General features: G+C 40.2%; 1 protein-coding gene across 2 annotated transcripts in view; it reads left to right on the top strand.

Moving 5' to 3' along the window:
• The window catches only part of RASA3 (RAS p21 protein activator 3), a 132,824-nt gene that overhangs the window by 98,914 nt on the left and 19,016 nt on the right, over positions 1–14,894 (top strand). For both annotated transcript variants that reach the window (XM_062606956.1, XM_062606955.1), the window contains exons 6-11: positions 241–321; positions 3,123–3,195; positions 7,493–7,572; positions 11,570–11,674; positions 12,175–12,331; positions 13,166–13,314. In XM_062606956.1, the coding sequence (XP_062462940.1) occupies positions 241–321; positions 3,123–3,195; positions 7,493–7,572; positions 11,570–11,674; positions 12,175–12,331; positions 13,166–13,314 (645 nt within the window). The remainder of the gene's footprint in view (positions 1–240; positions 322–3,122; positions 3,196–7,492; positions 7,573–11,569; positions 11,675–12,174; positions 12,332–13,165; positions 13,315–14,894) is intronic.

Here is a 14,894-nt window from a genome sequence, read left to right as displayed (position 1 = left end):
GAATCCTTCAGTTTAAGGGTTCTCTGTAATTTAACAGTATTTTTGACCTCGTTAAAGTTAGTATTTCAGGCCAAAATGTGTTTTGAAGTTTAGGTATAAATGAAAGGCTTGTGCATAGTGACATTTCAATTCCATAGTGTAAAGTGTTAAGAAGAGGAATAGGATGAGAATGAATTGCTTTTATTTTCACTCCAGCCTCCTCCCATTTCATTAATTTGTCTGCATTTTCTTCTTTTCTAGAGTTTTAGAGTGCCAAGGGCTGCCCATTGTGAACGGGCAATGTGATCCGTATGCCACTGTTACCTTAGCAGGACCCTCCAGGCAAGTATTGCACATGCAAGAGCTTCTGTTTTATAAGGAAAGCAATCAGGTTCCTGATTCCTTTGTCTATTGGAAATCTGCATCCTCGGATGGACAGATGGGAGTACTTAGATGCCACTAGAATATGTTAAGTGTTGGTGTGTGCATGTATGAACTACTGAATTATACTAGAGTAAGCAATTTGAGGCTTGTTTCAGGTTTGATTTATGTAAAGGTCTGAATAATCTCTGAATAATTTGAATATCCTGGAGTATGTAATTTGTGGTTAGGCTTAATTTGTGCATCTTCTCACCTCACAGTTGGAGACCAGTTTTTGAGCAAATTTATTTCCTATTTTGGGCAGGGGCAGAAGAGAAAGCTGAATACATCAACATCATGCAGAGTATGCACGTTTGTGTGTGAATATTTGGAGTCTTTTAACTTTGTAGGTGTGGCAAATTAATGTGTATGTTGAAAGCCCTAGGTGTCTTAGCCCTATAATTTGATACATGCAGATATAATAGCATGAATAAAACTGGAATGAGCTTTTAGTAATGACATTATGCATGCTAATCTTCAATTTAAATTTGGGATTAAATTTTCATGTTCTGTTATAAAAATTTCCCATGTTGTCAGATGTCACTGTTTTATTTCTGGTTATTTAGAGTCATCTTTCATGTCTGTGCCATATTAGAAACAAAATAGCTCTGCTGTGACCTGAGAGAATCAGATTTGGTAGCATGGGTTATTTGTAATGTTTTACTGAAATAGCTTTATTGAAAATACTGTAAATAAGATGCATTCTTGACAAATTCTTACCTTGCATGCAGAGGAGTCTTTGACCAGTCTATGACCAGAATATAGAGCAGTCAGTCTGTATTATTCATCTTTGTCTAGGTGTGTTGTTCATTATCTCCATTAATGAGCTGTGCATCTGAGTTGTATGTGTTGATGTTTTAAGCCTCTAACTTGTTTCAAATGGTACTGGGTGGCTATTACTGGTACTCTAAGGAGATTTTTTGACTAACCCTTGTATCCTTGAATGTCCAGATTTACCTTTGTCTGCTTCCCTCTGCCTGTGCGTCTGGCTGTGTATGAAACTGATAATGTATTTCCCTTCAGAATAAGCAGCACAGCCTCATCCTATTACTATCTGTTTTTTGGTGGGGGGAGAAGGCTTGCCTGCTATCTCCAGCAAGCAGCATGCAGCTTATTCCCATTGACTGCTTTGTAATTGCCCAATAATTGTGCTTGCTTTAATCGCCTCCTGTTCTACATCCTGCTTCCCAGTCCTTTCCCAGATGGGCTTATCAGTGAAGAGGTTGATTGGCAAGTGTGACTGATGATATGGGATAGACAATCTGCCCTACGTCCTGGAGGCAGTTAGTCTCTCTGATCTCTCAGCTCCTCGTAGGAACAGTGGGATATTCTCAATCTGTACATCATTCTCCTCTCTGAATTTTTCAATGCCTCTCCTTTTAGAGTAGTAAAGCCGCTTTATTCTGCTACATTTATGCAATGCCAAGCATAAAAATTTCACCAAATGTGCTGCTGTTTATTGTGTGGTTTCTACTTAGAGAGCTATCAGACTTCCTGAACAAAACTCTTTCTAAGCCTCTATTATAGACAGGAAAACATTGTATGCTGGTGGATGGGCCCATTCAAGACACAGGAAGCCTGTGGCAGCACTGGGAATTAAACCCAACTTTACTTGACCTCTGTAAAAGAATACATAGAATTGTCCAGTTACTATAAACAGTTACAGCCTATCTTAAGCAGCTTTGCTGGATGAGAAATGAGGGATAGATTCTGGAATGAAATGATTAGTAGGTCAGTTTTCCACACGGCTGATGTGCCTCTCTATCTGTGTCTGTTTTATCTATGCCTGCAGAGCTGTAGGGGAAGATTGATGACACAAGGACAACACAGAGCTTTTCACTTGTAGGTAATGAGAACATATCAAGCATAGGATCAAAACATTTGGAAATCATCAAACACCTGTTGGCTGGCCTGTGAGAAATGCATTGATTGGCTCTAGCCCAGTTTGATGTCCGCATTCTAAAAGGCGGTCGCAGGTGGATGGAGCTGCCCACAGAGGATGAATGGGCAGTGCTGAACTTTGTCAGGCCTATTGCCCAGGGAGTGCTTTGAAAGAGGTCTGCCATGTCTTGTTCCTACAGAGCAGCAGAAATTGAGAGACTTAATCCTACAGAGCTCAGCACTACTCATAATAATAACAGCAGAACATTAACTAAGTGCTCTTGTGGCTGCAGGGAAAAGGCTGGTAATACAGCAATAAAAATACTCTTACTGAGGAAATGGTTCTGGGTGGTTTTGATTATTTCACACCACTGAGAAGCATTCATTGATTCCTCAGGCCAGGATTATAAAACATAAACCACAGAAATAGCTATTTGTTGGTCTTCCTGTCTCCTGTGCTGTTAGGGTATGAGGAATTTTTGAGTCACATCAAGACTGAGACTGTCCCCCAAATGTTGCTCCTCAGGGCCTCATTCTTGCCAGTTGCTTTGTACAGATACAAGATTCTGCTGGACGAAGTGAGTGACAGAATCAAGAACTTGTGTTTAAGAGAGGATAACAAACTGTGATTACTGCCACTTCAGAGAAACAAGCATGCAGTGAATCTCTCTATTAAATGTGTGTGAGTGTGTATTCCTTACTGTGCTGGAGCCATGTGGCATTCTAGCTTTACCATATAAATCAAGTGGATAATTATTTGTTCCTCAGTCTCCCTGTTGTAGGATCACACGTCTGCTGATGTTGTTTCTTACCCTTTTTTTTTCTTTCTTTCCTTAATTCAGATCAGAAGCCAAAAAGACTAAAGTTAAAAAGAAGACCAACAATCCACATTTTGATGAAGTGTTTTATTTTGAGGTTGGTATTTCAAAGGAACGGGTGATAAGCTGAAATACTATACTGTAGATAGTTGGCACAGTATCCTGCTCCATGTTGTGCCAGCTGTCTTCTTTGAAGACTGTTTCAAAGCATGGTGCAGGGGAAAGAAGTACCCAGGATTAGACTCGCTGTCTGCTGAGGGAGTAGTATATTGCGTCGGCTCAGATACTGTGCAGGAAAACCTCCAAGGTGCGCTTCTGAGCAGCAGCCTTTATGCTCCATGGCAACTCACCCAAGAAGAGTTTTGAAAAAGAACAGTTAAAATGGGGTTTAAAAATAAAACAACAACAATAATCTTTTTAACCTTTGTTTTTATAGCAGCTCCACCCTGTGATTCCCAGTCACTGGGAGGAAGGTTATGTCCTAGGGGTACTGAAAACTGTAGAGGAAAAATACACTTAAACTGGATGTTCTGGCTGTCTACCAGTCTGCTGCAATACCAGTGCCTTTTCTCCAAGTGGGTGAAGCCTCTACAGCTTGATTTAATACAGAGCATTTTCAACAAGTCTAGTTAAAACGAAGTATAACTTTCATGAAAGTGCTTATTTTGGTTCTTTCTGGCAAGAGCAACTGTAATTGTGGTGTGTCCGTACATATATCTCATGTGTTTATAATTTTGATACCTCTGGAAACTTTTAATTCTGTCTTCTAAAGTATGTGAATCTTTTCTTTTTCTCTGGGACATCTTAGTCCTGATCTACGTTTGACTGTTCTATTTCAGTAGACACCTCAAGAACATACCTAGCATAACAAAGTTGATGAAAAGCCACAGTAGTGCAGTGCAGGTGGCATATCACCGAAAAGCTTTTTCTGGACGTGAGGCTTGCATCGTTCAGGACACACTTGTGTTAGAAATTGTTGCTGACATAGGGGTGGCACCTTGGGATGTGGTTTTTCAAATCGGTTCAGGAGCACAGGCAGCCACATCAGTAAGGAGAGCTGGGGAGGAGCCATAAAAGTGCTGTTGCACTGTGCAGACCTGAAGTGCACTTATTATTCTTGGCAGGGCCGCTGAGGGGTTTATTGCTGTCTTCCCCTCTTAAAAAAAAAAAAAAAAAAAAAAAGGCCATCTTTGCTTAGAAGCTGATAATTGTACCAAGTAATCTAAAGTCTGTCATACCAGCAGAAACATGATCTTGTGGATGAGCACTGTTGTATTTGGATTTGAGGAACAGAGAGCAAGTTCTTCATTGGCAGGAGCACTTTCCCACTGCCCAAAGGGGTGGAAGCCCTGAGGCTTGGCCACGCTAGCTGTCTAAGGTAATCTTTCCTTTGCTAACCCAACACATCTCTTCCTAGGATGTAACTTCCCTGCAGACTTAACTTCAGCTAGCAGTGAGCCTTTGTGCCTGCTTGCTGACTTGGTGAGGCTCCGTAGTCGCTGCATGGGCATGGTTGGCAGGGGAGAGATTCCATGGTACTGCGTGAGGCTGTCCAGGATTTAAGTCCCTCATCTGGCCTTTGCCAGTGGCACAAGAATGATGCTATATGTAATTAAACTAAACTGGTCTTCCTTATGTTTAACATAGGCAGTTCTCAGGGCATCTGTCAGTGAGAGCTTTTTAATGAGGATGTAAGCCAGGAATTCAGACTGTAAAGCACAAAACTTCACCTGTCTGATTCCTCAGCCTTCTGTGCACTGCGGAAGCCGAGAACGTTTGGTATTTAAACACTGAACTTGGCAGGTGGTGCCATATTGGGAGAGGAAGGAGAGAAACAGAAAGCATCTTCCAGCTGGAGTTGTGGAGGGGGCTGGAGGCTTGCTTATCTTGCCTTTATGCTGAGAGCTGGGTTGCGTGCAAGTATTAGCAGAAGCAAAACCTGAACTCAAGCCCATGCCCCAGTTGTTCTGCTAACTCAGAGCAAAATGTTTTCTGTGTGGGTAAGAGCAGAGCTTGGGAAATGTCTGAATCAGCCAGAACTCTGAAACATAAACATACCCTTAGTGCAGGGAAAGCCATAATAGATTTATGTCATTTTGAAAGCAGTTAGTATATATCACACTAAATGTCTCAGAGGAACAAGGTTCAATAGAACTGCTATGGCTGGGAAATGCATTCACTAATGAGACATGGGCAGACCTGTGGCTAGTGCATGCTGATGGAACTGCACAGATTCATACTGTTAACAGCAGTGTCACTCACTGCTTCCAAACAACTTCATCACCTTCCCTGCAGTCTGCTAGCACAGTGATCAGCCATGCCTCCAAGGAAGAAGCTGATCTGTAAAAGGTATTGAATGGTTGCTTTCCTTTCTATAACCAAATTTGATTTTCTGAAAGGAAAATAGCTTATAGTTGATTTGGGAAATCTAAGGGCTTATTTAAGGGGTGCTGTGAGCGAAACTTGCACCTGATGGCCAGGAGCCATTTTCACCACCACTCCAGCTGCAGTGTAGTGTCGGGGCTTGGAGTTCTATATGCAGGTACAAGAAAATGGTCCTCTTATGGAAACCAAAGAAGGTGGTGCTGGGGACCTGTTTGCAAACCTGCACGTGCTGAAAAAAAAATGACTGGGGTTAAACAGCTTGCCAGCTTTGCCTAAAGAAAGGGACCACCAGCACAGCAGAGTTGTGCCCCCTTCTTTGTAAAATGGTACATGGCAGCTTAGTTCAGCACTGTGAACTAGGAGGTCCCTCATCTTCAGTTCCATCCTTGGAATGGATGAACTTCATACAGCTATCTTTATAGCAACACCACTCTTGAACTGTATTAATATGCACACTAAGCAGTCATACAGGTGAACAGAGAAACCTAGTACGTGCAGAGTCCACCAAAACTTCTCAGAAATGTGCTTCCTTAAAGGAATGTGCTGTAAGTTACACCTATGCTGTAACATTTTTTTAACAACTCATGTGTTAGAGATAATAAAAGGCTTAAAAATTACTTCCTTATTAAAAATTACAGCATTAGCTTCACAGTAGTAATGAAAATGTCATTTGCGGGTATGTAAGATAATTTCTTGAAGCCACAGTGACAGCAGTCGCAAGGGTGAAAAGATTTGTGCTAAGCTGCTGAAATTGTAGGCTACATGTAAATCCTCTGTGCTCTTGGGCTTCCAGGTGCACTTGTTTCAGTTAGTGTAGAGCATTTGGTCTCCAGTGCTGCTAGAGTCTTTTAGTTTTTATGTATTGCTTTCAAAATGGTGCCTCCCTCACACATACATACATACAGAAAAAAGGCTATGTTGAGTGTCCTGTGCTTTAAGTCTCTTCTGGTTCCTCCCCACTTGTGCAGCTGTATCTTTGCCTCCTTTGTTTGTACCATCTGCATCTGATGTGCAATAGAAAACCAAGAGGTCAAGTTTACAATAAAAGCCAGTTTTTGTGAGTGGGAAATATCAAGCTACAAGTATATTTAAACCTACATTAAATTTCAGCTTCTGTGTGCAACCAAGAGCTGAACCCACACATCATACACTCTTGCATTTGATCAGTTCCTGCTGTGGTTTCAGCTGGGTGGGGTAGGCTTTTTCTCAAGTTTCTGACACACTGCACAAAAATACAACCATCAAAGTCTTTTTATAATCCTGCTAGAAAACAACTGTCAAGAAATGCTTGTACAAAAACTTCTTTGCTAATGCTCTACACTTAACAGCTATCTTCCCATTATTTTCTGCCCATGCTTTGCTCCCTATCAGTCTCGCAAATACGGTTGCTGAACTGTGCACCTGGTTCTATACTCTGATATGCATAATACACACAAGCATCTCTTGGACAGTTGATCTGCTTGGCATTTTTTGGTATGAGCATGATAAATTGACTTCCAGGATATCAGGACAGGCAGAACTTCCCAATTATAACTGGATAAAATGTTTATAAGGATGGTTTTGTGTCGGCCCGTCCCCACCTCACTTCAGAGTGTCTCAGGCCATCTGAGACACTCTGAAACATCAGTTGTACAGCTGTATTTAAAACCCAGTTATTAATTGTTCTTTTATTTCCCTAGATGGATTATAAAAGTGGTACTCCTTTCCATGTTTTTTTTTCTTTTGTCAGTATAAACTCAAAGTACTGTGGTAATATTAAAGACATCCTTTCTCTGTAAAGACAGTATGGAATGTCTGTTTAGTTCTGGATATGATTGTGTAACCATCACTTTTGTATAGTCAGGAATGTGTTTAGTCACCATGTTTATTCAAGTGCCTGAATGTTTTCAAAATTAAGACTGAAGTCACTGCTGATAGTAAAAGGCTGTGATCTTCCAAAGCTTGGTACATGTAACTTCAGAATGCATTTGTATCAGATCAAGTTGTTAAAGTTTCCTTCTTTCTATTAGGTTACAAGACCCAGTAGCTACAACAAGAAGTCCCATTTTGATATTGAAGATGTTGATGAAGTTGACAAAATGGAGATTAGGTAATATAAAACATTTTATTCTAATAAATTTGTCTTCTAAAGTTGTCTAACTTTGTAGTAGACTGTTTTCAAAGTGGCAGGCATGGTTTTGCTGCTGATAAATCAAGATGTCTTTGTCATTGTATATATTTGTTTACCTCCACCATCTTGTAGATTGTATCTGAATATGTGTGATGGTTCTGCTGCAGGAGAGATCCTTATTATTTTCCTTCATATCCTATATATGCTGTGGGTATACTAATCTGTGATTGTCATTAAGCTCAGCCTTTTCTGTCTGGGCCTGGGCTCCCCTTCCTTCCCTCCATCAGTTTCTCAAGAGAGCCCAGAAGTTCTGTGTTCCTCCCAGTTAGAGAGTATATTTTCTTTCATCACTTGAGTTTAGCAACCCATATAAGGTCCTTCTTCCCTGAAAGGAAACTCTTGAACTTGGAGTTTCTCTGGGACAGAGGCAGTTTCTCTTCTCATTTGCCTGCCAGACTTTAACCCCTTCTTGCAAGGCTGGCTATGATAAATGTGAAATCCATTGCTCAGGAAAGAAGCAACTCTGATTTCAAAAAACAAAACAACCCCACCTCACCCCCTGCCACCCACTTGGTACTATTTTAAAATATGCTGAGGTCTGTCAACAGTGTCTGTAGGGACAGGAAAATAGGAGGAGTGGAGAGAAAACAATAGGAGGTGCAAAACCTAAAGGTATCACATGCGTCATATCATCACAAACATTGAAACTTAAGAGACTTAGGCCATCTGGTGATGTGGGTGCACTGTAGCTGAAAACTGCTGTATCTCCATAAGGTGGTAAGAAATTCCCCTCTCCTTTACTCTAGGATTTGGAAGAAGAAAGTTTGGGGGAGAATGGTGGCACCCCCTTCCTTCCCCTGTATTCCCACTGGAGAGGCAGTGAGGGCTTATTTTCCAAACCATGCCCTAGTACCTTTAGAAGCAAAGCTGGCTGTAAGGAAAGATGGGGAGACCAGGAAGGGGGAACAGTACTTACTCCCTGCAAGCAAGACACATCTGTGTTTACAAATGAATGGGTGAGGGCTGTTCTAATTTGATGGTCAGCTGCTGGTTCATGTAGCCTGTTAGTGTAGTATTGCAGCATTACGAGACCATTAAGGAATTTAATTGCCATGATTCTGTGAGACAGGAAAGGGAAACTATTCATATGTGAGTGAGACGAGCCGTAGTTTGTTTCTCAGAGAACATCCATGTCAGGCAGTGCAAAGGTACCGGGCTTAAGGGCAGCTAATTCAAAGGAGAGAATGCGAAGGCCCAGGTTTAGTGCCATGCTGCTTCAGTGATGTCAGTCTTGCAGCACAGCCGATGACCCAGTCCTAGCACCACACTAGAGTTCTCCAAAGCTCTGCATGGTGTAGGCAGATACAAATTAACATGCCCCATATTCCATGGGATGTGTGTGATGGAATAGGCAACTGAACAACATCTTGGGAGTCCCAGTCTAGTCTTTGTAACCATGATGCCTAGGCACACACTGGCTTTAAATGAAAGCTAGGATACTTTGGTAATTTTGTCCCCCCTCTGGGAGGGGACCCTAGACATTGGTAGACAGTGGCTGCACATTGCTTAAATGTTTCAGTTGATTCTTATTTTTTCACTTTTGGACTAAATGGAATTATACATTTGTTTTACTTGCTAAGTATAATTTTCTGGAGAAATTACTGTCTGCAATGATAATGTATGTGTTACTCAGCTTCAGAAGAATCTTTCATTCCTTAAAACCAACACATCACAGTGTGGTAAGGATGAATTGTTTGTGAGGAGCTTTACAAAATAGTTGGGAAAAGATTAAACACTTAAATAATAGACAAAAACAGTATTAGTCTTGGTTGGGCAAACTCTTTGCTCAGAGGTTGTGTTCCCTATAGGACGCTGTGTTTTTGTTTCCATCTCGGGTTCCCCTTCCACCCCCACTCACTTCCTCCAGTCTGTTTAGTCAGAGTTTGATTGCCCCCATGCCTTCTGGACAGATTGTACGATTTATGGGTTTGGGGGTTTGTTTTCTTTTTCTCTCCTGAGAAAAATACCATTCCACAGGGTAAAGAGGAGGCTTAATCGCTCATGGTTTCTCTCTAAAACTATGACAGTTTCTCTTTTTGAGTGGGTGTAGGAAGTTGCAGGGCATATCAACACTTAGGGACCAGATGTTCTGGTGAATTCATTGTTTCTCCTCCCCCTCTCTGCTGTTTCTTTCTTTCTGTGACTGAAGTCTGCCTAGTTTCAAAATAACACTTGCCATAATTTTGCCTTTTACAAGCTCAGGAAACAGTAATCTTCTAGAATTGGAGGTCTGTGTATTACGATTTTTAAAATGCTGCTATGCTTTGTACTCCTGAATGCACAAAACAATCATTTCAGAATTGGATGCCTGCTTTGCCTACTGTGTAAGATCTACCTTGAGTTGTTAGTTGCTCTCCTACCATCCTTTGCACTGATTTTTTTCTGTAACTTAAGTTGCTGTGGGGGAATGCCTTTTGGCCGCATATGTTTAAGTGTGTTATTTCTAGTGGGCATCTTGAAAGAATTTGTATAAACTAGAAACTAGTAGCCTGTAGATACTTGGTAAAGTGTAAATTAGACTTTGTATAAATAAAGTCCCCAAAAGATTCCTTTCCTCCTGAAGCTGGTTTTAGCTATCTGAATTAGTAGGAACATACCATCCAGACATGAAGAAAAGGGGGAGAAAAGGTTGAATTTTCAAAGAAGCTTTTTTTTCCTTTGGGGGAATTCTTGCCCTGCAGAAATACTGTCAAAATATCAGAGTCTGAAGAACTTTACCCAGCAGGCATACGATGTGAGCTGATAGTATGTCTACTGTATGAAACTTGATGCATGGCTGTTGAGAGGTACAAGGCTCAGAGGATTTAACATGCTGTCCTCTGCACTTGCATAAGGTAGGACAAACCGTTAGCTGGACTACCAACGCCCATTCATTGACGAGCTTACTGTGACTTGCTCGAGAATAGGAAGGCTGTGTGAATATGTCCATGATTAGAATGACTTTTCACCTAATGCAAATTGAAGTTGCTCTTCTTAAAATGTTTTATTATTTGAAAATCTGTATTTTTTTCTGAAATATTTCTCCCCTCCCCAAGTTTAAGGCACATTCAGGCTGTCACTTAGCTGCAAAATTCTCATCTGAGCTTTCTTTAAAATTAAAGTGCCTCTCGAAGGAAACCTTAATTTATGTACATAAAGAACTACCCTGGCATTTGAAACCTGTGCTTCAAGGTGGGTATTGTAATTTTTATCTATGAATACCATGTTAGATACCAGTACTTTTACTTTGAAGCTCAGTGCAGTTGTTTTACATCCTAATGTTGAAGACCGTGTAAAAGGGAAGAAAGTATTATCTGGAGACATATACGGAGAGCTTCCCAAACATGAGGAACTGAGTGCCAGAAATTGTGTAGGCTTCAGTCAATAAACAGATTATATGGAGTGGTAGAACTGTCCTGAGCATCTGTACAGAACTGGTTTAGGTGCAACAAATTTGAATCTTCCCAGGAGCTAGAGCATTGGGAAGGACTGTATAGGCATTTAGCCTAACTCTGTAAAGATGATGTTTAGCTGCTAGTAATCCCACATTAGACCAGGACTAACAGTATGTAGTCCTTAAATATCTCTGCACCTTTTTTTTACTGTGGTGTCCATTTTACCCATATTCTTTCATTATCTGGGATAGGAAGACAGCCCTCTGAATCTTTATCAGTATGGGTAGTGGAAGCAGTACAGGTAAGGGAGAGAGTCTAGATGATTGTTTTATACTGACATTTCATGGAGGTGAATTGCAAGGCTCCAGCAATCTAACTAAGGTAAGGTTGTCACTTTACTGTTTAGAAACTATTGTAGTTTTGAGACTCGTAGGCTTGAGGGGGGAAAAAAAAGACAGAATTTGAAATAAGTTTGGGACGATTTGTTTTGGTTTTTTTTTAATTTATTATGAATCTTAAAAAATAATTTGTTTTTATTGCAGAGTTGATCTCTGGAATGCCAGTAACTTGAAGTTTGGAGATGAGTTTCTAGGAGAACTGAGACTTCCTCTGAAATTTCTCCGACAGTCTAGTTCTTACGAAGCATGGTATTTGACATTTTTATTTTGGAGAATAAGTAGAAACATATGTCTGCTACGAAGACTAAGAGTAATTACTGCTAGGTGATAAAGTTTAAATGGATTTAATTTGTATCTTTTTTGTAAGCAAGCCAAAGTAATCTTAGCAAATGTAAGAACACGAAGTTTTGATGGTGTGATTAGAGATTTTGGTCTGCGTCTGTATTGCATGTGGGAGTTCTAATATGTTGGCTTTGTGATATTATTTACTGCAGTTCATCAGCAGTGCCACAGTTTTAGTGTGTGGGGTTTTAATCATAACTGCCTAAAACTTTATGATCAGAACTTCCCATCTTGCACTTGGGGCAAAGCAAACTGGCAAATTAAAAAAGTCTGATTCAGAACTCTTCAAGAATTTGATACATATGCAAACATTGTATGTATCTGTACATTTTATATATGTTCATGTACAACCCAAGATTATCTCGTGTTTCAGAACAAACTTTCTGTCTTATTTTTTTGTGTATCAGGTATTTCCTGCAGCCTAGAGATAATGGTAACAAGTCATTGAAACCTGATGACCTCGGTTCCTTAAGGTTAAATGTGGTTTACACTGAGGACCATGTTTTTTCCTCAGACTATTACAGTCCACTTAGAGACATCCTGCTAAAATCTGCAGATGTTGAGGTAATTTGCTTGCACTGCTTGTTGTTTACCTGCAGATCATCCTCACAGAGGTCTCTAAATGTTTGTCACTGTCTTGCTGGCACCATAGCTGTGTAATTACCAGAGACTTCAGCTTTTTACTTTTCAGACCTGAGGGCCTTGTTAAGCTCTGCATATCCTTGGTGCTAGTTTTCAGTCCCTGCAGAGATCTTTATCTGCATGCAGTATGGTGGGTAAAGGCACACCCAGGAACACCAGTGGTTTTAGCAGCAGCATAGTCTCCGTGGCTTTCTAATTTTACATGTGAAAATGCAAAGTAAATTTCAGTTTGATCAATTGGTTTTCCTTTACTGGAGAGGAACAATTTACTTGTATAATTAAAAAAAACAAACCAAACTGAACAAGCCAAAAAATAATCCTGAAATCTCAAGAGGGTTGTACCATATGTGACATTATATATACTTTTAAGCACTTGTAACAGTGCTTTTATATTTTCAGTACAAGAAGTGTGTTCTATACTTACTGAGGCTTGAAACTGAGAAGGATTAAAGTTCTTCCTCTTCACTTGCTTCCCAGGCAACAGTGACATTCAGTGAAAATACAGCTATTAAAAATGGAGGGGGGAGAAAAAGAGTCTGTACTGTAGCAGTTTTTAAATTGCTGCCGTCTTGCAATCAGAACTTACAGCCAACAAAAACTGGAATGTGATGCCCACCCATGTTATGTATGGGCATGTTTGGGTAACTGGCTGTTACAGCTGTTGTGTTGGGTTTTGCATTAAGGAGCTAATGGGAGAAGAAAGAAAGGATGCTTGTTCTGGAAAGATCTCTCAAAGTTTTTCTTTCCATTGTTCAGCCTGTTTCAGCATCAGCTGCACACATTTTGGGTGAAGTTTGCAGAGAAAAACAGGAAGCAGCCATACCTCTGGTCAGGCTTTTCTTACACTATGGCAGAATTGTGCCTTTCATAAGTGCCATTGCAAATGCTGAAGTGAAGAGAACTCAGTAAGTACCAAAACCCAAGTTGCTATCATACCTACTTTATGTTGGCTAGTGTTAGACTCCTCCACTCTAGAATTACGTGTAATATCAAAAGAAAATGTTAAAGTTGTTCCTGTTTCTCCCAGCTGAGTGGCAGAACTCTTTATAAATTATTTCACTGCTCTGAAGATCTGGTACGTTTGATTTTTAGGAGGAATTCCTGTCATGTTTTGCAAAATTTACTTGCAAGACTATTGTAAGATCTGAGAGCAGGGGTTTTCACTCTTCTCAGTTGTAATTATATTTCATGATAGCTGTGAAATACTACATTACCTTCAGCTGTTCATATGAAATAATTTCAGTTTCATAGTGTGCTAATAAATCATCTAGTGCTGAGTAAAAGTGTTGAATTTGTGAAAAAAAAAAGAAAAGACAAGTTTCTTCCTAATCATGAATATTTACGGCAAGCTGTGTGTGTCTAATCTTTCCAATTGGAAGGCTGAGGAACAAAGATGGGATTGGATCTGGCAGTAGATAGCAGAAAACAAGTTTTTTTTCTGGTCACTTCATTTAAATACGTTGTTTGGCTTAGTGTTGGACTGACAGTTCAGTAGTGTAAGATCTAGATTCTTTAGGATCAGCCAGGTCCTAAAGAACATTTCTTGCTGCAAGCTTTGTCCCTATGTAGTTGTGTTCCTGGCTGATGATAGAAGAGACAATAGAGAGTCAAGGGGAATGGCAGATGTTAATGCTAAAGTAACAGCTTCCTCAGCACAAGGTAAAATCTTTGTGTGCGCTTTTTTTTCCAGAGTGTCTGAGGGATAGTGTTTTCCTTCCTTAGGTAGGTGCATTTTTTCTGTGCTGCAGGTTGCCTGAAATAGCTTGATTGCTGCAGTATGAGGAAATCTGCTGCTCCCTAGTCAGTCATGTTGCTGTGATAAAACAGCAAAGATGGTGTTTGGTTTCAGGGCTTTCTGGCATTTATAACAGGCAATGAGCTTACATTTTTATGAAACAAAATGATGAATCCAGCAAAGTCATTCATCCTATTATTCACTGCGTATAAATAGGCACAACTGTTTATAAGACAAGCAGATAACTTCATATCCAAGTTTGATCTGCTGTCAGTAGGCACAGGATTTGATCGTATAGGTTGTAGATGAGATTGTTGATGCTGCATAATGTAAACTGCTATACAAGGAATTGAAGGTACAAAATGAATATAAAATTGCTTGCATTTTGAAAACATAAGTAATTCTAAAAAAATAAATACACATGATAGTGCAGATAGTACAGGATGATTTCTGTGGAAGTGGCTTTTCAGAAAAGACAGTCTGCATGGCAGGTTTCGCTCTCAGGGCAGGATTGGGATCTGCGCTGTGTTTAATAGTGTTACCACAGAACAGTGCTGTGCAAGTCACTTAGAAGAGGTGGCCATGTCATTGGAGCCAGTGTTTTCTTCTCCCTTTCCAGTTTACAAGCATTTATTTTGTAGGGGAAAGTTGTAGGTCATGTGTAATGTCCAGTGTTGTGGGGACTAAAATCACTGCCTCCTTCCCTTATTCAAATTAATACTGTTCTGTAGTACATGAAAACAAGTTTGT

The sequence above is a fragment of the Pezoporus occidentalis genome, unplaced genomic scaffold, assembly GCF_034315485.1.
Source record: "Pezoporus occidentalis ecotype Australia unplaced genomic scaffold, CSIRO_AGI_Poc_V1 ctg99, whole genome shotgun sequence".
Classification (NCBI taxonomy): domain Eukaryota; kingdom Metazoa; phylum Chordata; class Aves; order Psittaciformes; family Psittacidae; genus Pezoporus; species Pezoporus occidentalis.
Note: the sequence above shows the minus strand (reverse complement) of the source record. Positions and strands in the feature narration are given on the sequence as shown.